This window comes from Orycteropus afer, unplaced genomic scaffold, assembly GCF_000298275.1.
Source record: "Orycteropus afer afer isolate SDZICR_OR568_19922 unplaced genomic scaffold, OryAfe1.0 scaffold00026, whole genome shotgun sequence".
NCBI lineage: Eukaryota > Metazoa > Chordata > Mammalia > Tubulidentata > Orycteropodidae > Orycteropus > Orycteropus afer.
This window is the reverse complement of record NW_006921613.1, coordinates 19,326,386-19,347,565: the sequence shown is the minus strand read 5'-3', so window position 1 is coordinate 19,347,565 and position 21,180 is coordinate 19,326,386. Positions and strand designations below refer to the sequence as shown.

Below are 21,180 nucleotides of genomic sequence, written 5' to 3'. Positions count from 1 at the left end.
GTAAGTGTTCTGATGATGGAAAAGAGGGTGAGAATAACTGGCACGGGGGATTACAAGACTATGTGGTCAAGAAAGGTCTGTCTTGGGAGGTAACATTTGAGCTGGTACCTGAATGAGGAGGAGGAATCAACATGTGATTCCCACACAGGGTGTTCCAGGTGGTGGAAACATCAAGTGCAAAGGTCCTAAGTAAGGGAGGAATCAGTTCACCAGGAGAAGTTGACCAGTGGCTGTGGTGGCTAGACCATAGTGAGTGAGAGGAAGAGGGGTTAGCCACAACCATTTTGACTTGGCTTGTAAATCATGAAGCTCACAGTGATTTTCCTGTTACTGTCTGAGAAGGGAATATGTTTAGGGTCCTGGGCAGAGGAGGGGTGTTGAGGAGAGGTATGTATTGATAATGTGTTCTTTACTGGGTTATTAGAACCCAGTCTTTTCTTATGCCAGACCTTCTGAAATGATCTTTCCTTTGAGGAGGGGCTGGTAAAATGTTCTAGAAACAGAGATACCAATGGGTCTCATGGCCTGGTCTAAGAGTTACTTAGTAGGAAGACATTGGATTCCAGGTATCTAGAGAGGACCACAACCAAGGATGCCCTTGGAAACATCCTAGACTCATTATCTCTTAGAATAATTAAAGCTCTAAGATTTTTCCTTTGGGACTACATCTTGAGGGACAGCTTGCAATTCCAGATCTGGATAAGGACTCTGCTAAGTTAGTAGTATCCATCAAGTCCTATATGGCATGCTGTAGTTGGGGTTCATATCGTAACTGCAGACCCCCCTGGATAGCCCTTTCCTTGCTCGTGTTGTAATAGGATACCCTTTAGGGAGATGACTAGGAGCACCATGCATCAGGTTATTTTGTACCTTATCTTCAATTCTCACAGAATTCTGTGAGGTAGGTGCTATTATCACTATTTTACAGGTGAAAAAACTGAGGTTCAGAGAAGTTAAGGAACATGCCCAAGATCACACAGCCTGTTAGCAGCCATGTCTGCCTGACTGCTGTGTTCTTGCTCTTTCCACCACCTTGTTGTCTTTCAGTAAGACCTCTATACCTTGAACGGGGGGCCAGTTAACAGACCTGCTAGCCATTCCCCAGGTAGTCAGGGTATTGAGATCTTGCAGCTAGTGACTTAGTGAAAGATTTATTCACTCATTTACAAATATTTGTTAATTACTAATCTTGTAAGCCTCAGGAACATAACAGTAAACAAAACAGACAAAAATACCACCTTTACAAAGCTGGCAATCTTGTGGGAAAAGATGGACAATAAACAAAAAAATAAAAGGAAAATTATACAGACAATTATAAGGTGATACTTGCTATGGAAGAAGTATAAGCAATGAAGGGGGATAGAGAAGGTAGAGTGCGTAGTTCTGTATGTTAAATAGGGCACAAGGCTTGAAGGACTTTTGGTGTGCCTCTGGCCTGGGCCTGCTTTTACCTGATCTGAAAGAAGAGGAAGCTCAAAGGTACAGGGTCTCCAGCTGGCCCTTCTCTGTCCTGGTCTCTGCATGTTGTGCTATAGTCATTGCTCTTCCTGCACTTCATTTGGCTTGGCCCTCTGGAGCATGGGGAGTGGCAGGAGGCATATCCTGTGGGAATGCTGGGCTCTTTGTGATGGCAGCAGGCCTGGACCTGTCCAGGGAAGGGGCTGTCAAGGGCACTGGGCCCAGCACCTGGCACTCGTGCTCTATAACGTCAGTGCCCTGGGCTGAAGCCATGATGGACTGAGGCCTCTCAGTCTCCTTGTGAGAGTGAGCAGTCTCCCTGCCCCTAGGGTTTTGAGTTATAGGATTCAGGTGGTTGGGCAAACCCAGCCCTCATCATGTTGAGGATTTCAGCCAGCACTGTAACGTGGGCACATGTGAAGATGGCTGTCAGTGGTGCTAGGCAGGGTCAGAGGATGTGGAGCCAAGGGCCAAAGATTGATGCAAACTGTCCTACCCATCCCTCCCTAGCTGACTGAGGTGCTTGGTCAGAGGTCACCAAGAAGACTGAGGGAGGCTCTCACATCAGTGTTTTTAGGTCTGTTTTCTTGCACGACCTCAACAAGCTGGAACCAGGGGGAATCTTGGACACATTTGCCAAGTTCTGCCCTCACTTTGGCATCTGCGTTATTGTCCTCACGAGTGGAGCTATGAACATGGTTACTCTCTGTATCACTTTCAGCATTGGAAAGTTTTCAAATTTAAATTAATTGGAGTAAAAATTTCAGCTGAATGGCCCACCTGTGTGTGAGTCTATCTCTTGCTCAACTCTTCCATGCCACACCTGAGAATTTCCCAGAAAATACTGGAATGTGCCAGAAGATGTTAAAGAAGGGAAGGGTTGCCTCATCTGCTTCTAATCAGTCATCTTTCCATCTTTGTTGTATTTCTACTCATACACAGCCCTGCTCTCCCTCCTCCTCCCACCATGCCATTGAGCTCTTTATCAAATACTGGTTAAGGGAAAGGAGGAAACAAGATACATGGCCTAGAAAGACTCTGCATTGGAAGGTTTCCAAATTTTAATTAATTGGGAGTAAAAATTCAGGAAGACAAAGGTGATATGTGGCTCAGCAAGACTCAGAATTTATAGGCAGTGACTTGGAAAGAGTTTTGAACAGTCTAATGCACTGCCCTTTAAAGACCACAATGCTGCTTTGAGATGATTGGTTTAAGGCAGAATGCAACAGCCTACTATAGAGTCCTCACCACTCACTTTTCCTGGATTTGGAATGTGGCTGGATGGATTCTGTATCATCAGTTCAAGTTCAATCAGCTCACAACTGAAGCCCTTTGCCATGATTCATCTGCAACTGATCAGAAAGCTAGGTCCAGACTAGAAGCCTTTGCCTGGAGATCTGAGCCTGAAGAGGTACTTCTCAACAGGTTAGCACAGATAGCAAAAAGGTTAAAATATTTAAAAACGAAAATAAAAACAGTTGCTATCGAGTGGATTTCAACTCATGGCCTTCTGTGTGCCAGAGTAGGAAAGCCATAGAGTTTTCAATGGCTGATTTTTTTGGAAGTAGATCACTAGGCCTTTTTTTCCGAGGTGACACTGGGTGGACTTAACCTTTCAGCCTTTCACTTTGAAGCTGGCCTGTTAACTGTTTGTACCACCCCACAGAAAACATTAGCCACTGAAAACTTGCTGGGATCATCGTGATGGTGGCAGGCCTGGAGGGCATAATTTTTCATGAACTGAATAAAGTATTAAAATGTAAATATTGTAATATCTAAGTCTTTGAGTTTTGAATTATAACTGCTATAATTTTCAGGAGCCCTGTTCTAATTTCTGAAAATTTTGTAGGCTAAATCCTCTCTGCATGCAAGTCTTCCACTAGTCTTTCCTGCATCTCAGAGCTCCTGCCCTGTGCTCTGTGTGTTAGGTCAATGTTCTCCCTGTGTTTCTTTTTCTTTTCTTCCTGTGTTTCAGGTCTCTCCTCTTCAGCTTCAATTCCGTGCCCTCCCCCTGCCCCTGCCCCTGCCCCTGCCCCCACCCCGTGCTTTTCTTAGAGCACTGGTTTTGGAGTCCTGACTCTGTTTTAGCTGTGTGGTCTTGGGCACATTATCTCAGTGCTTGGAACCCATTTCTCCATCTATAAAGTGGGGATGGTTATACTAATGTCACAAAGTTGTAAGAATTAGACAGGACCATATAGCTGAAGTGCTCAGCAGATATCTCATACACGGGAAGTGCTTGATAAATGGTAACTTCCTATTGGGCCCGAAATAGTGTGAAGAGCAGTAGATCAGGTACTAAAGGAGGTGCAAGCCCTCATGTTTGTAGGTGGTGCTTTGTAACTTAGCCAGAAGATGTCACTTCCGTGATCATTCCATGCTTTTGTGCTGCTCTCCTGGATGCTTAAGGTAGTTTCTCCCTCAACATTTCCCCTTTTCTTCCTTGCTGTCTTCTAAGCTTACCATCTCCTAAGTGAATAAAGTTGTAGATATCTTCTTCCCCCACGCTTCACTCAGCTCTTCTTTCCTGGCTGCCATCCCAGAAGGAAAAATAAAGCCTCCTTTAAAGTTTTTATTATTTCACAGATCTTAACACAACTTATGCATTCCTCCAAAGCAGAGAACCTGGTGCAGTCCCTTAGCACCTTGCTTTGACTGCCAGGAGCCCCCTTTCAGCTTCCTTTCAATACCCCATGAGTAGTGATACTATGATCTGCCTTTTATTTAGCTCCTGCTATGTGTCAGGAAAAATTACTTACTCTGTACGGGAGTCTTATGAACTAGATCTGAGTGTCTCCCTTTTTATAGATAAGTCACACAGCTGCACACGGTAGAACAAGGAGTCAAATCCTGGTCTCTGATTCCAAAGGCCATAGTGGATTCACTACCTCCTGAGGATTCTGAGATCCTTGGTGTCCTACCTTCCATAGAAGACAGGTAGGCCATGGAATAGGTTAGAGGAGTTGGGGCCCACTGATGCTGCAGGAGACTGAGCTGATGGACCAAGGGAGGTATTCATCCATTCAATAAATGTTTACTGAAAACTGCAAGATGCCAGACTCTGCCAGATAGGAGACAAAGCAAAACCAGGCCCAATTCCCACCCTCGTGGAATGCAGTCTAATGTGAGAGACAATTAAAAATAAATGAGATTGTAGCTATGTATTATAAAAATTAGCACACTGTGTTACGAGAACATATATAGAAGCCATGTGAAAAATTAACACACTGTGTTATGAGAACATATATAGGGGCCATGTGACCTGAGATTTGAAAGAGGGCTAAGAGTTAATAGTTGAAAAAAGGAGGGAAGACTTTTCTAGGCAGAGGGAACAGTGTGTGGAAAGACCTTGTAGAGAGAGAAAGCAGAGAAAGTTTAAGGGAGTGAAAGTCAGTCCCGTATGGTTGGAACATGGTATAGAGGGAGGCTGGAGAATGGACAGGGGCCATACCATGCAAGGCCTAATGGACACTTTAAGGAGTTCGGTATCAGAAGCTTCCAGAGATTCTAGGCAGAGTGGTAGGTAACACAATGGATATGTATTTGTTGCAGAGAGCACTAAAAGTTAGAAGAGCCGTGTGTGAGTCCTGGCTCTGCTCTTTATGGGACCTTTCTGAGGCTGGGTTTCCTCATCTCAGAATTTTGGACCAGGTGATCTTTCAAGTCACCTAGCCATAGTACATTCCATTCCTTCCATTCTTCCTTCTAGCTCTAAGGTTCTATGAGTTGGTCTGTTTGGGAAGAATTAACCCCTCCCCCTCTACCCCCATGTACTAGACTGCTCTTAAGAGAAACTGGGCAAATGAGTGTGTGTATGTGGGGAGGACGTTTCTAAATCCATCTTGTTTTTGTCATTCTAGAGGGGTACCAGGAGCCTTGAAGTCAGTTTAAAGAGAAAAAGGAGAAAGGAATGAGGAATAAGTAAAGGAAAGAAATAGGGAGAAAAGGAAAAAGATTTGTAGGAGAGGGGATTAGAGGAGAAGATGGTGTTATTCAGGATTTCCAAGGCTGTTGAGCAGCCTGGCAGTTCATGCATACCTGGTACACAACAGAGTTCCCATCATCCCCAGAAAAGGTTACCAGTGGAATTTGTATATTGAAGTGGTTCATTGATCCTAAAAGTCCTGTATCTGGAAAAGATGCTCAACACTCACTAGCAGCTTATACCCTGGTCTGTAAACAGTGGGGTTCAGATATGGGTCCTGCAGTGGGTTTTCCATTAAAAAAGGTTAGGCTGGGGGAAGTAGCCTTCTGCTCCTTCTCTTCTGGTTCCCTTACTTGCTGTAGCAGGCTCCAGGCTTCTTTTGTCGGTTAGTTCCAAGTGCTAAGTTTAGTGCTAATGAAGAGCGGAGGCATGTGGGGCAGAGGGCCAAAGTTTGCTGATAGCCAAGGCCCCTTAGAGGGACACTGGTGGGCTATTAGCTCCCAGTTTCTTGTCCCTGACTCCTACCACCTGCTTCCCTCTCTTGAGCTGCTTCTGGATAGTCAGTCTAGTTCTGGTCTCATCCAGTCTTGCCACCTACCTGGAGGGCTTGCTTCTTGTTGTCTGTTGGCTGTCGGAAGGGCTCTTCTCAGGCTCCTTGGGGTTCGAGAGTCTTAGGGCTGGGTCTAGGAGCTCTGTAAAGCCCCTTCAGGCTGTTTCTGTCCCTCCTTCCCTCTTGCCCTCAAATTCTTAGTCTTACTGAGTCTTCCTATAGTTCTGGCCCTCTGCCCTGACCTTCCACCCCTTGTTGGGTGGGTCCTGCCAAGTACACACATGGGTACATGTGTGAGAGACCTCACACTTCTTGGACCCTGAGTGCTCAACACTTGTGTGACCCCAGACTATGCACAAGGACACATCCAAGACTTGCCTTTACCCAAATTACATGTATTCTTCTCTCTGGCACCCCTTCCTGGGGTAGGTGCAAGAGCTGTGGGAAGACCTGTGTTTCTATTGGCCTAGGTGCAATGACCAGAGGTGCTTGTGCTTGAGGACCTGGGTGAGGATAGGCTTCCAGGAAGCCCTTTCACCCTCATGGGGCTGCATTGGGGAAAGGACTCAAAAAGAGCAGGTTACTAGGAGGAAGCTTCTGTGGCAAGTGGGAGCCTTGAGTGATCAGCATTCCAGACAGCCTGGGAGCTCCTGGGGGAGGTGTAATGTGGTGCTTAGGCTCTTCTCTCACTCATCTCCCCAGGTGTGTGGTCGTGCTATTCAATCCCCGGAAACACAAACAGCACCACATCCTCAACAGTTCCAGGTAAATGAGCCCTGGGTCCTCAGGGAGCACCTCCTTCTCCTAGGGGTTGTAAGAATGGCACTAAGTCTTCTGTGGCACTGGGTCCTAGTTGGGCCCCACGGCCTGGTGGGAAACACCACAGGTACCACTGGTGTTTGCTGGTCTTGCATTTTGAGAGGACGGTGAGGGGCCAGGATTAGACCAGGCTGCCAGTGTCCCTCCTGAGCTGCCCCCATTTCTTACAGGAAAACCATCACTGCCCTTGCCTTCTCCCCTGATGGCAAGTACTTGGTCACTGGAGAGGTGAGTGAGGAAAAGGGGCTACAGTACTGTGAAGAGGATGGTGGCCTGGCCTCGGCAGACAGCTACAGTCTAAGGCCTGGTTAGGGCTGCTGCCACTTTGACTTCTGAACTGGTGCCAAATCCGGTTTATGCTCTACCTTAAAACAGTGGTTTCTTAAGCGTTAGTGTGTATCATAGTCTCCTGAGAGGCTTTTTAAAGTGCACATTACTGGGTCCACCACAAGAGTTTCTGATTCAGTAGATCTGGACTGGGGTCTCAAATTTACATTTCTAACATGTTTCCAGGTAATGCTGGTGTTACCAGAACACTGCTTCAAAATATTCCTTATCCCTGGTGGCCCCCTGCTGGGCACATGAGGAACACTTCTTCCCTCGTGTAGTCTCTTATAGGGGAGACAGTAGGGAACAGAAACAGATATGAGTGGTTGCAATTCTTAATCCTGGCTGCCCATCAGAGTCACTCAGAGACCTTCCAGTGAATACAAATAAACTGACCCCACCCAGAGATACTGAATCAAAATGTAGTGCTGTTTTCTCCTGAATGGTCATTGTTCTCTCAGACATTTATCTTATTCCCTCTGTGCCTTTGTCCAGTGTGACACCCTACTTTTGACTCTCATTCAGGGTGTCATTAAAAAGATAGTATCAGGTAGTTGGGAAGGTGAGGGCCCCCACACAAAAAAAAGTACAAAAAGTATACCTTGATAACGTGTATAATCTTTTGACTTCTTATATTTGAGGGTAAGAAACTGTACACCATTTTCTCACTTATACAATGTATTGAGAACCTTCCCATTCTTGTAAACGAAAATGTATAAAACTCTTTTGACTTCATATGAATGGCTAGGGAGCTGGATTCCTCTGGCCCTTACTTCTAGGTCTTACCTCCCTGCAGAGTGGACACATGCCTGCTGTGCGGGTTTGGGACGTGGCTGAGCGCAGCCAGGTGGCAGAGCTGCAGGAACATAAGTATGGTGTGGCTTGTGTGGCCTTCTCCCCTAGTGCCAAGTATATCGTCTCCATAGGCTACCAGCATGACATGATCGTCAATGTCTGGGCCTGGAAGGTAAGTGGGCTGGGTGAATGGTCTGGTGGCCTTATGGGGATGAAAGGACTAGTTGGAGAACCAAAAAGCTGCTGACCTGAGCCCTTTCACTTCACCCTGCTGATCTCAGTCTCATTCTAGAAAATGATCTGAAGCAGAAGATGCAACTGTGTAGCCAGATGTTCGTAGACAGGGCTGGCTTTATGCCTTTGAAGACCTCTAGAGAAAATGAATCTCTTCATCTCCTCTAGAAAGGAATCCGCCCCCCACCAGAAAATCTTGAAAGGAGTATTTTTTCAAGAATGAATATTATCTGACCCTCCTCCATGCTCAGAACTGCTTTTCTCTTAGCCCCTAGAGGCAGAACCTTGATTATTCCCTTGGCATTCCCTCCAGAAAAACATTGTCGTGGCTTCCAACAAAGTGTCCAGTCGGGTGACAGCAGTATCCTTCTCTGAGGACTGCAGCTACTTTGTCACTGCAGGCAACCGGCACATCAAATTCTGGTACCTCGATGACAGCAAGACCTCAAAGGTGAGGTGCTGAGGCTGCAAGTAGCCACCAGGGCCACGGCCTGCCCAGCTCACTCCCAGGAGATCCTGCTTCACTTGAGCCCCTTTCTGCTTGCTCTGAAGCCACATGGAAGTCTAGGATGACTCAGATGTTGTCTGGGCTGAAGAGTCATCTCAAACAGCAAGGGGGCTCGCTGCTTCCCCTCTCTCCCTCAGGCTTGATTTCTAGGGGCAACCTCCGGGGTGGATGGGTGGCAGCAGTAGTATGTCTCCGCAGGTGAATGCCACCGTGCCCTTGCTGGGCCGCTCAGGGCTGCTGGGGGAGCTACGGAACAACCTGTTCACCGACGTGGCCTGTGGCCGTGGGAAGAAGGCAGATAGCACCTTCTGTATCACATCCTCAGGGCTATTGTGCGAGTTCAGTGAGCGGAGACTTTTGGACAAGTGGGTGGAGCTAAGAGTAAGTGATTGCTTTGTCACACTGTCGCAGTGGATAGGCCTACCCATCTCTCAGCTCAGGGAAAAACTGGTGCCTGTGGCTCCAACCAGGTTCTGGGCCCTCATGCATGCAGGAGGGGATCCCAGGAGGAAGAAGCTTGGGGGAGCTAGAACTTGGCCCAGTTCAAGCCCATGGTGATCTCTGTAACTGCCTCCCCTCTGCTCTCTCTTTCTCTGTCTCTTTGTTTTGCTTTCCACTTCTGCTCAGAGCCCAGACAGCTTCACAGTAAGTGTGCCTAGACCCTCCTCTCTTTCTCATGCTATGTTTCTTTTTTTTTTGCTGGGCTTTTCCTACTTTGTCTTCTCTGTCAACCATCTGGTACCCTAGAAGAGTCTCTAACCCCTGTCCCCCAACTGCACAGGGCCATAGGCCCTCTGGCCAGCTGCTGCTGAAGGGAAGGGCATCTCTAGAAGATAGCTGAGGGCCCCAGGCCAGAGCAGCTGGCATGTTTTCCCTTTGGCCCTACCTCTTGGCAAGTGACTATTGATGAGGGGTGGGGAGGAGGAGTGAGCAAGTGACCCTTGCTGACTGGAGCCACTCTGCTCACAGACCACAGTGGCCCACTGCATCTCTGTGAGCCAAGACTACATCTTCTGTGGCTGTGCTGATGGCACCATACGCCTTTTCAACCCCTCTAACCTGCACTTCCTCAGCACGCTACCCCGTCCTCATGCTCTGGGGACAGACATTGCCAGCATCACTGAGGCCAGGTGAGCTATGTGGGCCCCCTGCCTCCATTCAGAGACTCACTCTGTGCCAAGCCTTCCCTAGCTTGCCTCAAGGAATATGGTAAAGAGTATATAGATGGCTACCAGCCAAAGACCTCCCAGGAACACTCCTGTAATCAAAACAAATTTGAGATTATTGATGCTTGCCACAACAAAGGCGAGCACTCACTATGGAAAAACTGTAGAGTGATTTCAGTAAGTAGGTATTAAACGTACTGTCATTGAGTCAGTTCTGGCTCATAACCACCCTTTAGGACAGAGTAGAATTGCCCCGTAGGGTTCTAAAGCTGTAAATCTTTATGGAAGCAGATTGCCTTATCTTTCTCCCACAGATTGGTTGGTTAACAGCTAAATGCTTTAACCACTATGCTACCAAAGCTTTTTAAATGGGTGCTAGGAGGGGTTTACTATAACATTTACTCTTATGTTGGGTGATTTTAGGTACAGTTCAAGGAAGCAAGGTTTTGCTCTGGATTGGGTGCTAAAGGGGGGAAATTCCCCACAAAGTGGGGAAATTCTACACTTGGGTATCTTAATTTTTATTTAAGGATACCAAAAAACCAAACCAAACTCACTGCCATTGAGTCAATTCAACTCATAGTGACCTCTCCTTGGGTTTCCAAGGCGGTATCACTATGGAAGTAGATTGCCCAGTCTTCCTTCTGAGGAGTGGCTGGTGGGTTTGAACCACCAGCCTTCTGGTTAACAGTCAAATGCCTTAGGCACTACACTACCAGAGCTCATTTGAAGGTAGTAAGGGGCTAAATCTCTAATTAGTAAATAAAGAACAATCATGTTAGATGGGAACGGGTGATGTCTGGTCATTTTTTGTGGTTTGCACAGTGATCTTGTTTTTGTCTGTGCTATAGAGTGGTCTTGTTTTTGTTTTATCTTATCATGGCCACAAAGTAATCCTGTCTGATGCTGGTGTTCTATGAAATAGCTTATATTCATCAGGAGAGCACCATGACCAGCTAGTGCCAGGTCAGCTCCCAGCTGACAGCTATTAGGGACTGCTGTATTTTGTTTTTTCCAAGCAACTGTTGGCAAACCTGAAGGTCTGGAGAGGGCTTCCCTTGCCCTGTTCCTTCCTTTGTGGGTTGTCTCTCATTTCATCAGCTCCTCACTCATCAGTTTGCCCTGTTCTCTGCCCTGCAGTCGCCTCTTCTCTGGAGTGGCCAATGCCAAGTATCCAGACACCATTGCCTTGACCTTTGATCCTACTAATCAGTGGCTGTCTTGTGTATACAACGACCACAGCATTTATGTCTGGGATGTGAGGGACCCCAAGAAAGTGGGCAAGGTGTACTCAGCTCTGTATCATGCCTCCTGTGTCTGGAGTGTGGAGGTATGTGAGCCCGACTGGCATGAGACTGACCATGTTTGCTGGTACACTATTATGACTATGGCATTGGGGATTCCCAAGTATAGTATTATGTTCCTGCTGCTTCCCTGTTTGTCTAGCAGTATCCCTGTGTATCTGCATATCCTTGGATAGGTTCTGAGGATTGAGCTTAAACTTTAGTGCTTACACATCTCAGATGTCTTCCAGTATGCCCCTATCTAGCCTTAGCTTTGCCTCATCCTGGGCTGGATAATCTTGGACAAGTTACTGCAGTTACTGTAACTGTAAAATGATGTGCCTGATTTCTCTGATTGTTCTGAGAATTAAATGAGATAATGTAAGTGGGAGACATAGAAGAGTACCTGGTACTTGGTTAGTATGCTTTCTCTTACCTATTAATGACAATATCCAACAGGTATGGCTTGCTTACTATGTGCATTAAGTCTCTTTAATCTCATTCTCTTCCATCTCCTTGGGCAATCAAGGGATTGCTCCTTAACTAGAGAACTGGCTCTATTCCCTCTGCCCCTTCAGGTCTACCCTGAGGTGAAGGACAGTAACCAAGCCTGCCTGCCTCCCAGCTCATTTATCACGTGTTCCTCTGACAACACCATCCGCCTATGGAATACAGAGAGTTCTGGGGTACATGGATCTACACTGTACCGAAACATCCTCAGCAATGTGAGCCCTGAGATTTAGGGTCCCAACTCCATACTTAGCACCCCCATAAGCCTTCATACTTCATTCTTAGGAACTAGGGCTCCAGATCATGATTTTCCAGCTGTTATTTGGCCAGGCTCTGTGATGAGGGCACACTCTTACCCACCAGTCCTCTCCCCTGGCAGCTGTACTGTGTCAGACCTGCCTTATCTACCTCTTCTCCTGACCTCTCCCACTAGGACCTTATTAAGATCATCTATGTGGATGGGAACACTCAGGCCCTGCTGGACACCGAGCTGCCTGGAGGCGACAAAGCTGATGGGTCCCTGATGGATCCCCGTGTGGGCATCCGCTCTGTGTGTATCAGCCCCAATGGACAACATCTAGCTTCAGGGGACCGGATGGGCACACTGAGGTAATGCCACTCCTGGAATGGATATCCACTACCTCCCATGATGCAGGCTAGGGGAGTTAGGTCCCCAAGGTCAGAGGTTTAGGAGGGTTTAGCTGAAAAAGGTTGGAGACAAGATATTTATCTTTTACAAGGGAAAGATAATAACTTGATAGTGAAGAAACTGGGCAAAAAACACCTTAGCCAAGTCATCATGGTTAACATCCCCATATCAGCATCGTGAACTTTGTAACCTGATATACTAAGAAGGATATAGCATTGTTTCTGTGGTATTTTTGCCAAAAATGCATAAATTCAGTCTAATCATGAGAAAACACCAGGCAAACTCAAATTGAGGTAGAATTGAGGTACGTATGACAAAGTAACTTACCAGTACTCTTCAAAAGTGTCAGGGTCATGAAAGATAAGGAAAGACTGAAGAACCATTACAGACTATAGGAGAAATAACAACTAAATGCAGTGGAGATTCTGGATAGGATCCTGGAGCAGAAGAAAGATGTTAGTGGAAAAACTGGTGAAATTTGAATAAGATCTTTTGTTTAATAATATTGTACCAATGTTAATTTCTTGGTTCTGAACATTATGTACTATAGGCCTATAAGATATTAACAGTTAGGGAAACTGGGTAAGGGAAATACAGAAACTCTGCAGTCTTTGAAACTTTTTTCTAAGTCTAAAAGTTCTAAATAAAAAATTAAAAAAAAAAATGTTGGCAGAGAGGTTGTATCAGAGGAAGATGGGGGAAGTCTTTTGTCCTGTTGACTAGCAAATGACTTCTTCCCTCCTCTCCTCATCTTTGCAGGGTTCATGAACTGCAGACCCTGAGTGAGATGCTGAAGGTCGAGGCCCATGAATCAGAGATTCTGTGCCTGGAGTACTCGAAGCCAGACACAGGTAAGGAGGATGCCTGGTACCTGGCCTAGAATGGCACAGAGCTCCTCCAGTCCTGCAAGTGCCAGTGATATTTATCCTAGCTCTTGAATGTGGGGCTGATAATCCTTTGGGTCATCAGAAGAATTGGTAATCCTTTTGATCATTTGGTGTCTTTGAAGGCTTGGGGGGGACTGAATCTAAGCTCTGCCCCTGCTCCAGGCTTCACTTGGTTTAGGGATATGGGGCTCAGTTCCTGTAGGGCTCTTTGTTCAGCCCATATAGGGTCCTTCTTTGGGCACTCATGGGTTGATGGAGTTCTTTCAATCCCAGGTCTGAAGCTGCTAGCCTCAGCCAGCCGGGACCGATTGATCCACGTGCTGGATGCTGGACGGGAGTATAGCCTGCAGCAGACGCTGGATGAGCACTCATCTTCCATCACTGCCGTCAAGTTTGCAGGTGTGGGCGGGGTGATTGAAACACATCCTGACGCCTGCCACCCTTACTGCCACTGCCACCTGCCTCCCACTGCCATGGGAAGGATCTCCCAGCGGTGGGGTAGTGTCACACAGCAGCTGGGAGGCCTGGCCTGGATGGAGAAGACAGGTGGAATGTAGATTCTCAGCCCAGTGAATGCTGAGCCGTTCAGCTTGGGCTGAGGATGGGAAGAGAGAAAAGTTTCAGTTTAGAGGGAAGCATCTGATTTCATTGGTTGTCCCAGCTATGTAGAATAGCTTGAGAGGGAAAAAATGTGGGGAGAGGGCAAAAGAAAAGCTCACTCCCCTGGTGAGAGCAGTGGGAACAGCTGGGCTCCCTTCTTCCATAGCCAGCGATGGGCAAGTCCGCATGATTAGCTGTGGAGCAGATAAGAGCATCTACTTCCGAACTGCACAGAAGGTGAGGGCACTGGGCTTCCCTAAATGGCATGGGGGATGGGGAAGTGACAGGAGGTGATAGCAGTGCTCCCTGGGCCTGCTGAGTTATCTGAACATGGAGTCTGCCCACATGCTCCACCCCTGCAGTCTGGAGATGGAGTACAGTTTACACGGACACACCATGTGGTACGGAAGACGACCCTGTATGACATGGATGTGGAGCCCAGTTGGAAGTACACTGCCATTGGCTGCCAGGACCGAAATATTCGGTGGGCATCCCCTTTTCATTCCCTCATGCCCTGGGGGGATCAGCTCTTAAGTCCCCACATCTGTCTTTTTCTCTAGGACTTTTTATCACCTTGGGTCTACAGATTGAGCATTTTGCCTCACCCAGGTTTTGGTGGCCCCTTTGGTGTTAGGGGGTAACTCCCAAAGATAATGAGGCTGGGAGTGAATGATGTGCTTGATCTTTACCTTCTGTGTGTTTCTTTACAGGATCTTTAACATCAGCAGTGGGAAGCAGAAGAAGCTGTTTAAAGGGTCACAGGGTGAGGATGGCACCCTAATCAAGGTAAGGGCCCAGTAGGATGAGCATTAGCTCAGAGGGCTAAGGAAGAGAGGAGTGGTAGGTGGAGAGGGTCTGGTGTTGCTCTTCCTCTTCCAGCTACGTGATTCTCTCCTCAGGTGCAAACAGACCCCTCAGGGATCTACATTGCCACCAGCTGTTCTGACAAAAACCTCTCCATTTTTGACTTCTCCTCAGGCGAGTGTGTGGCCACCATGTTTGGCCACTCAGGTGAGTGTAGCCCCAAGTACTCCATCGTTTAGTTTCTTGGAACCCAGCAGAGCTTCCTGTTCCCCTCCCCGCAATCAACCTCCACGTCCTCCTCCACAGCTGGGAAAAAACTATAGTTAGGAATTCTGGATGGCTCATTTAGTAGAGTTTGGTGCAAACATCCTATTTCTACTTCTGACCTCAACCTGTTCTTTGGCTCCCGGGTGACTGAACAAATGGTACACTTCCCCTAGTGAGACTGACCCTTGTGTTCTACCTTATCTAGCCCACAAGAAGAAAATATCTGAGCTTTCCTCACTCCTAACTGGAATCAGCCCAGGTGCTTTAACTACCCCCACAAGGCCCTATCCTTGGCCTTAACAATGGTGACTCACCCGACTCATCTTCCAGTGGGACAGGCTTCGGGGCAGGGCTAAACTAGGGACTGGACAGAAACAGGCAGTGAGAAGGTGTCTCTCTATTCTTTGTTCTTCACAGAGATTGTCACTGGCATGAAATTCAGTAATGACTGCAAACATCTCATCTCTGTGTCTGGGGACAGGTAAGCAAAAACCAGCATTTCTGGGAGACAGATTCTTCCTTGTGTCACAAACACACCCTGCCCCTTCCTTCTCATCATCTCAAGGGCTTTGTTTCAGTGATGTCTCTGGGAAGTAGGACTCAACAGGGATGTTTCTTGACTACACCTGACCTGGAAGTAGAAAGTGGCTTTGATCTCCTTGACAGCCTAGGGAGAAGGGAGCTGATGGTATTGCCATCTCAGGTGGTCAGCCTTCCCTCCCTAACTCAACTCTGTGGCTCTACCCTAGTTGCATATTTGTGTGGCGCCTGAGTTCAGAGATGACCATCAGCATGAGGCAGCGCCTGGCTGAGCTTCGCCAGCGTCAGCGAGGGGTCAAGCATCAAGGACCATCTTCTCCCCAAAGAACTATACCCAACCGGTAATAACAAAATATGGGCAAGTGGTGGGTGGGGGTCCAAATTGTTCTCTGTGTTCCATTGACCCTCCTCTGTGCTCTGGACCTGCCATTGAGTGACTCTGCCTCCCAAGACCTTGCTTCCTACATGGAGCCCGTGATGTTGGTCTCTTCCCCCATTAAACCTACTTTCCCTGTAACCTTCCTTGTCTTGGATTCAGACACAAGGCCCCACCCATGCTCTCTACTGGACAAGCTCTCTCATCAGACAGTGACAAGGAGGGAGAAGATGAGGGAACAGAAGAAGAAGAACTTCCAGCTCTGCCCATCCTTACCAAGAGTATCAAGAAAGTGCCACTAGGTCTGTGGAACTCTGGTATGAAGCCAGGCAGCCATGAGTTGGTATAGTAGCTAGATGTGCCCTTTCTGGGACTGTGGGGTATGAGCAGTGTGAGCTGAGAAAACTAGAGTGTAATTGTTACTACATAGGGTATGTGGGGCCAGGGCTCTTGAGATACACCTTCTCACTGCCTGTTTCTGTCCAGTCCCTAGTTCAGCCATGCCCCGAAGCCTGTCCCACTGGGAGATGAGTCGGGTGAGTCACCATTGTTAAGGCCAAGGATAGGGCCTTGTGGGGGTAGTTAAAGCACCTGGGCTGATTCCAGTTAGGGGTGAGGGAAGCTTCTTGTGGGTTAGATGAGGTAGAACACAAGGGTCAGTCTTACTAGGGGAAGTGTACCATTTGTTCAGAACAGGTTGAGGTCGGAAGTAGAAATAGGATGTGTGAGCCAAACAGTACTAAAATTCAGGAAAATCAAAGTCCAGAACAGAAATCTGGAGAAACTATAGTTCTAAAGATCCCAGTTTAGGAGGTAAGCTCTAAACTTCTTGAATAGTTTGTTAGAGTTAAAAAGCCACAAAAGGGCCAATAACTGAGGGGCTACTTCAGGGTCCCCAAATGGGAATACAGCCTTTTAGAGCAAGCCCCAAAGCAGCCTAATTCCTCACATCTCCCATGTCAGGATTTCAAGCACACGTACCTTCTTTTGTCAACAGTTTTGGGGGCAGTGATGGTGCAGTGTCTTTGGTGCATTCTGACCAGGTCAGAGGTCTCAAGTCTGGGCTCTTGGTTTGTGCTTGTTGCTGAGAAAGGACATTGGGGCCCTGTAGTAGCTGTCCTCAGAATAAGAGATTCCTAGCTCAGAGCTGTTTACAATACCAGGTGAAGACTAGGACTAGAAGTTCTTAGAGAGGATGTAGAGTGAAGTGAAGAGCATGAACTCTGGAGCTAGACTCCTGTGTTGTAACCTGAGGGCCACTTACTGTCTATGGGTCTTGATAAAGTTACTTCAGCCCTCTGTGCTTCAGTTTCTTATCTGTAAAAATGGGAATAAAATGTTATTCTGAGGACTGAGTGAACTAATACATGTAAAGAGCTTAGCATAGTGCCCAGCATATAGTAAATGATAAAAGAGTGTTTTCTGGTATTATTGTATGGTTATCATTGTTACTCTTCCCCTACTCCACACCAGGCACAGGAGACAGAGTTCCTGGATCCAGTTCCTGCATCCAACCAAGGATCCAGAAGAAGGGGACGCTGGGCTCAGCCAGGTGTGGAGCTAAGTGTTCGCTCTATGCTGGACCTGCGACAGCTGGAGACACTAGCTCCAAGCCCTCAGGGCCCCAGCCAGGACTTACTGGCCATGGCCCCATCAGATCCTGGGAAGTATGGTCAACAAGTCCCTGAGGCCTCATATGTTAAACAGGTGATTGAGCTTTTTCCCAGCTCCCTAGAGATCTCCATGGAGTCCTAGACAGCCTAGGCCAACACTTGAGGTCTAAGTCTGGTCTGTTTGTACTTGCTCTGCCACTGTGGCACATGGATAACCTGAGCTGCAGAGTCAGGGTGGGCCTGGGTAGGCTGTAGGGTATGGTGATTGGGGTGGGCAGGGGAGAGGGTAGGTTACCTGGAGGGCTGCTAATGTTAAGTGGTGGCTGGAAGTAGGCAGCCCAGGGTACTAATATAATTCTTTCAGAAGCTTAACACCAGCTGGAGCCCAGCCTGGCTTCTTGGTGCCTGTCCTAAGACCTAAGAGTTGGAGCATTCAGTATTTAACTCCCTCCAGAATGGTGCATACCAAATCCTTGCCCACCTCCACCTCTTCTTCAAGTCCTTCTTACGTCAGCAACTCCAGTAATGCCCCTTTATGTGTTCCCAGAATGAAAGACCCCCTTGGCCTCAGGTTTCCCAACCCTGTTCCTGCCCCCACGTTATCCGATTGTTGTCCCAAGAGGATGGGGTCTTTGCCCAAGATCTGGAGTCTGCTCCCATCGAAGATGGTGTTGTCTACCCGGAGCCAAGTGACAGCCCCACCCTGGATACCAGGCAAGGGTCCGGCTCTGGCCAACCTCTTGGGGCTGTGCAGCCCCCAGTCTTCCTTTCCCTCAGAGTGTTTCTTATTCTTTTGTCTTCACTGTCCACTGTGCAGGGAGGGTTGGTCCCACGGGTACTCAGGGATTGCCTACCAACTCATCACTGCCTCCTCCTTAGTCCTGCTCACAGGCAGAGGAAAAGGAAGGCAAGAGTCCAGTGGGACTGCTGCCCATCTCTCATAACGGTATTTTTTCTCCCATGCTGCCTGGCCTTGCTAGCAGTGAGTTCCAGGTGCAGGCCCCAGCCCGAGGGACCCTGGGAAGAGTGTACCCAGTTAGCAGGGGCTCAGAGAAACACAGCCCTGACAGTGCCTGCTCTGTGGATTACAGTAGCAGCCGCCTTTCCAGCCCTGAGCACCCCAATGAAGGTGAGGCCAAATCTGGAGAGAGGGGCCAGGACCACACAGGCCAGTAGACTGAAGGGGAGGAGGCTCTGATGACAGATGTGTACAGTGCAGCATGATGCCTGTCTCCCCCTCTCCCCACATTCAGACTCTGAGAGCACGGAGCCCCTGAGTGTGGATGGCATCTCCTCAGACCTTGAAGAGCCAGCTGAGGGTGATGAGGAAGAGGAGGAAGAGGAGGGAGGCACTGGTCCCTGTGGGCTGCAGGAAGGCAGCCCCCATACGCCGGACCAGGAGCAGTTTCTAAAACAGCACTTTGAGACTTTGGCAAATGGGGCAGCTCCAGGTGTGGTCACATGGCCAGCATTTGATCACTGTAATATACCCTTCTCCCTTTGATGCCTAGCTCAATAGGAAAGTCCAAGGGCAGCGTCTATCCCTAGGGTTTCCTTCTAGAGAAGGCAGAATTTAGGGCAAGAGCTTGGCCTCTGTCTTGATTCATGATTTCTGTCATGCTGGCAGGGGGCCCAGTCAGGGTACCAGAGAGGACAGTGTCTCAGAGCATCTCTTCACGATTCCTGCTGCAAGTGCAGACCCTCCCACTCAGGTACAGAGACTTCTCCCACAGCAGCTCTGGCTCTCCTATCTGCCCAGTGATCTCAGTAAGGCCCAGTCCTGTCTCTGGGGCAACATGCAGCCTTCCTCCCTCCAGTGCTTGTGACTTCCCACACCCACAGGATTTTGCATTACTAATTTTGGGACAACTGGCTTGGCCCCAACCCTATCTGGCTTTGTACCTGTCCATCTCTCCTAGCACCTCTCTGGTGGTATGAGAGCTACTCACCACCTTGGCTCGGTGGAACACTGAGCCTTGTCTGGGCCTTCTTCCATATTTCACTCTGTAGGGAACCATCCCCTTCCTCCTCAAGCCCGGCACTGAAGTTGAGACCAGTCCAGGTGCCACAGGCGTCTGGTGAACAGCTGAGAGGCAATGGTGCCAATCCCCCTGGAGCTCCCCCGGAGGCAGAGCCTTCTCCTGCCAACATTGGTCCCCAGCAGACAGCCCCTGTGCTATTGCCACTCCGCCGTCTGAAACCAGACAGCAGCTGGGCCCCTAAGAGAGCAGCTACAATCGGCTCCTTAGGTGGACTGCAGAAAGCCCAGTCTGTGCATAGTCTGGTGCCACAGGGTGAGGATCCTGGTGTACTCAGTTCCAGGGTGGTGAAGGGATGTGGAAAGCATGAGCATGCAAAAAGGAGGGAAGGTCAGATATTGCTCTCATGTGTCACTGTGCTTACTCCTGGTGTCTCTCTGGGCATGTGAAGATGAACGGTAGCTCCCAGGGGCTAAGCCTTAGCACTTAGGATGCCTTCTTCACAACCTGACCTGTGTACATCTTTATTTCCTCTGCAGATGAGGCCCCTCTCCCAGGCCCATTGCTCTCACAGGAGATCAAGGCCCAAGCAGGCCTAGGCTCCCGAATCCAGGCTGATGGCCACCTGTCTCGGCCCCACTCCTACCGGAATCCCACCACCAGTTCCATGGCCAAGATAGCCCGCAGTATCTCCGTTGGGGAGAACCTGGGCCTGACAGCTGAACCACAAACTCCTGTTCCCATCCGAGTCTTACCATTCAGCAAGCTGGCCCTGCCCAGTCGGGCTCACCTGGTCCTGGACATCCCCAAATCACTGCCTGACCGTCCTACCCTGGCCACATTCTCCCCTGTAACCAAGGGCCAATCCCCTGGTGAGGCAGAACAGCCTGGCTCCCCAGCTGGTTTGGGAAAGGCTCACAGTACACCTGACAGGCGGGCATGTTTGGGGGAGAGTATCATTCCCAAGCCTAGGACAGAGTGCTCAGCTCAGCCTGGGCCCAGCAGCCCCTGTGTCCAGCAGCTGCCAGTCAGCAGCCTCCTCCGAGGTCCTCAGAACTTGCAGCCCCCATCCCCTGAGAAGATTCCCAGCCCCATGGAATGTACCAGGCCAGGGGCAGCCCTGAGCCAGGACTCAGGTGTGCATGGCTCCCCAGTTCTCATCTTTCATCCCGTCCTCTCTTTCTCGTCTCTGTTGGTTGCTCTCTGGCTCCATACCATTTCTGTGCATCCAACCTCTGGTGTGTTTCGTCCTGTCTGCTCCTGTCTTGGTCCATAAGTCACACCACTGATGGTGAGACACTGCTGCCATCCTCCATGATCTCCTTGTGACCAACCTAGCCCTTCAGTGCCTTCTGGACCCTGGGGCTGGGACTGGCTCTCTCCTTTGGACCTTGTTTTCTGTTGGGTATTGTGGTGGTATTGGGAGGGAAGGAGGCAAAAGGAAGGGTGTGAGGGCAAGTGGAGAGTGTATAATGCTGGGGGTAGCTCATCTGCTCAGAGCAGGCCCCCAGGTGGGGAGGCCTAAAAAGGCAGCTTGCTGGGTCTTCCTGAGTGCTGTCTGTCCCTTCCAGGACCAGTGGTGAGCTTGGAGCAGTGTGAACAACTTGTGGCAGAGCTTCAGGGCAATGTGCGAGAGGCCATGCATCTCTACCATGTGGTAAGTGTAGTGCTCCCACTGGCTGGGTATGGGTTAGAGGCCAGGCAGGGCTTTTGAATCTAGCACCTATTGGCCATTTCTGGCAGAGAGTTGGAGGCTTGCCTCAGGCAACGGCAGGGTGCTACATAGATCACATGTCCTAGTTTACTCAGGACAATCCCAGTTTATGCCTGCTATTATAGTATAATTACTGATAACACCCCTTTTCATTTTCAAAATTTATTTGGTCACCC

At 48.7% G+C, this 21,180-nt stretch overlaps 1 protein-coding gene across 1 annotated transcript in view; it reads left to right on the top strand.

Moving 5' to 3' along the window:
- The window catches only part of MAPKBP1 (mitogen-activated protein kinase binding protein 1), a 58,039-nt gene that overhangs the window by 36,293 nt on the left and 566 nt on the right, over window positions 1-21,180 (top strand). The window contains exons 3-30 of the mRNA XM_007935293.2: window positions 6,636-6,698; window positions 6,923-6,980; window positions 7,876-8,046; window positions 8,422-8,559; window positions 8,815-8,997; window positions 9,244-9,261; window positions 9,586-9,746; window positions 10,923-11,112; window positions 11,644-11,790; window positions 12,009-12,184; window positions 12,984-13,075; window positions 13,385-13,510; window positions 13,878-13,948; window positions 14,074-14,195; window positions 14,422-14,497; window positions 14,611-14,722; window positions 15,200-15,263; window positions 15,532-15,663; window positions 15,861-16,000; window positions 16,185-16,234; window positions 17,172-17,405; window positions 17,859-18,025; window positions 18,295-18,440; window positions 18,565-18,762; window positions 18,939-19,023; window positions 19,322-19,626; window positions 19,830-20,426; window positions 20,862-20,947. Coding sequence (XP_007933484.2) covers window positions 6,636-6,698; window positions 6,923-6,980; window positions 7,876-8,046; window positions 8,422-8,559; window positions 8,815-8,997; window positions 9,244-9,261; window positions 9,586-9,746; window positions 10,923-11,112; window positions 11,644-11,790; window positions 12,009-12,184; window positions 12,984-13,075; window positions 13,385-13,510; window positions 13,878-13,948; window positions 14,074-14,195; window positions 14,422-14,497; window positions 14,611-14,722; window positions 15,200-15,263; window positions 15,532-15,663; window positions 15,861-16,000; window positions 16,185-16,234; window positions 17,172-17,405; window positions 17,859-18,025; window positions 18,295-18,440; window positions 18,565-18,762; window positions 18,939-19,023; window positions 19,322-19,626; window positions 19,830-20,426; window positions 20,862-20,947 — 4,108 coding nt within the window. The remainder of the gene's footprint in view (window positions 1-6,635; window positions 6,699-6,922; window positions 6,981-7,875; window positions 8,047-8,421; window positions 8,560-8,814; window positions 8,998-9,243; window positions 9,262-9,585; window positions 9,747-10,922; window positions 11,113-11,643; window positions 11,791-12,008; window positions 12,185-12,983; window positions 13,076-13,384; window positions 13,511-13,877; window positions 13,949-14,073; window positions 14,196-14,421; window positions 14,498-14,610; window positions 14,723-15,199; window positions 15,264-15,531; window positions 15,664-15,860; window positions 16,001-16,184; window positions 16,235-17,171; window positions 17,406-17,858; window positions 18,026-18,294; window positions 18,441-18,564; window positions 18,763-18,938; window positions 19,024-19,321; window positions 19,627-19,829; window positions 20,427-20,861; window positions 20,948-21,180) is intronic.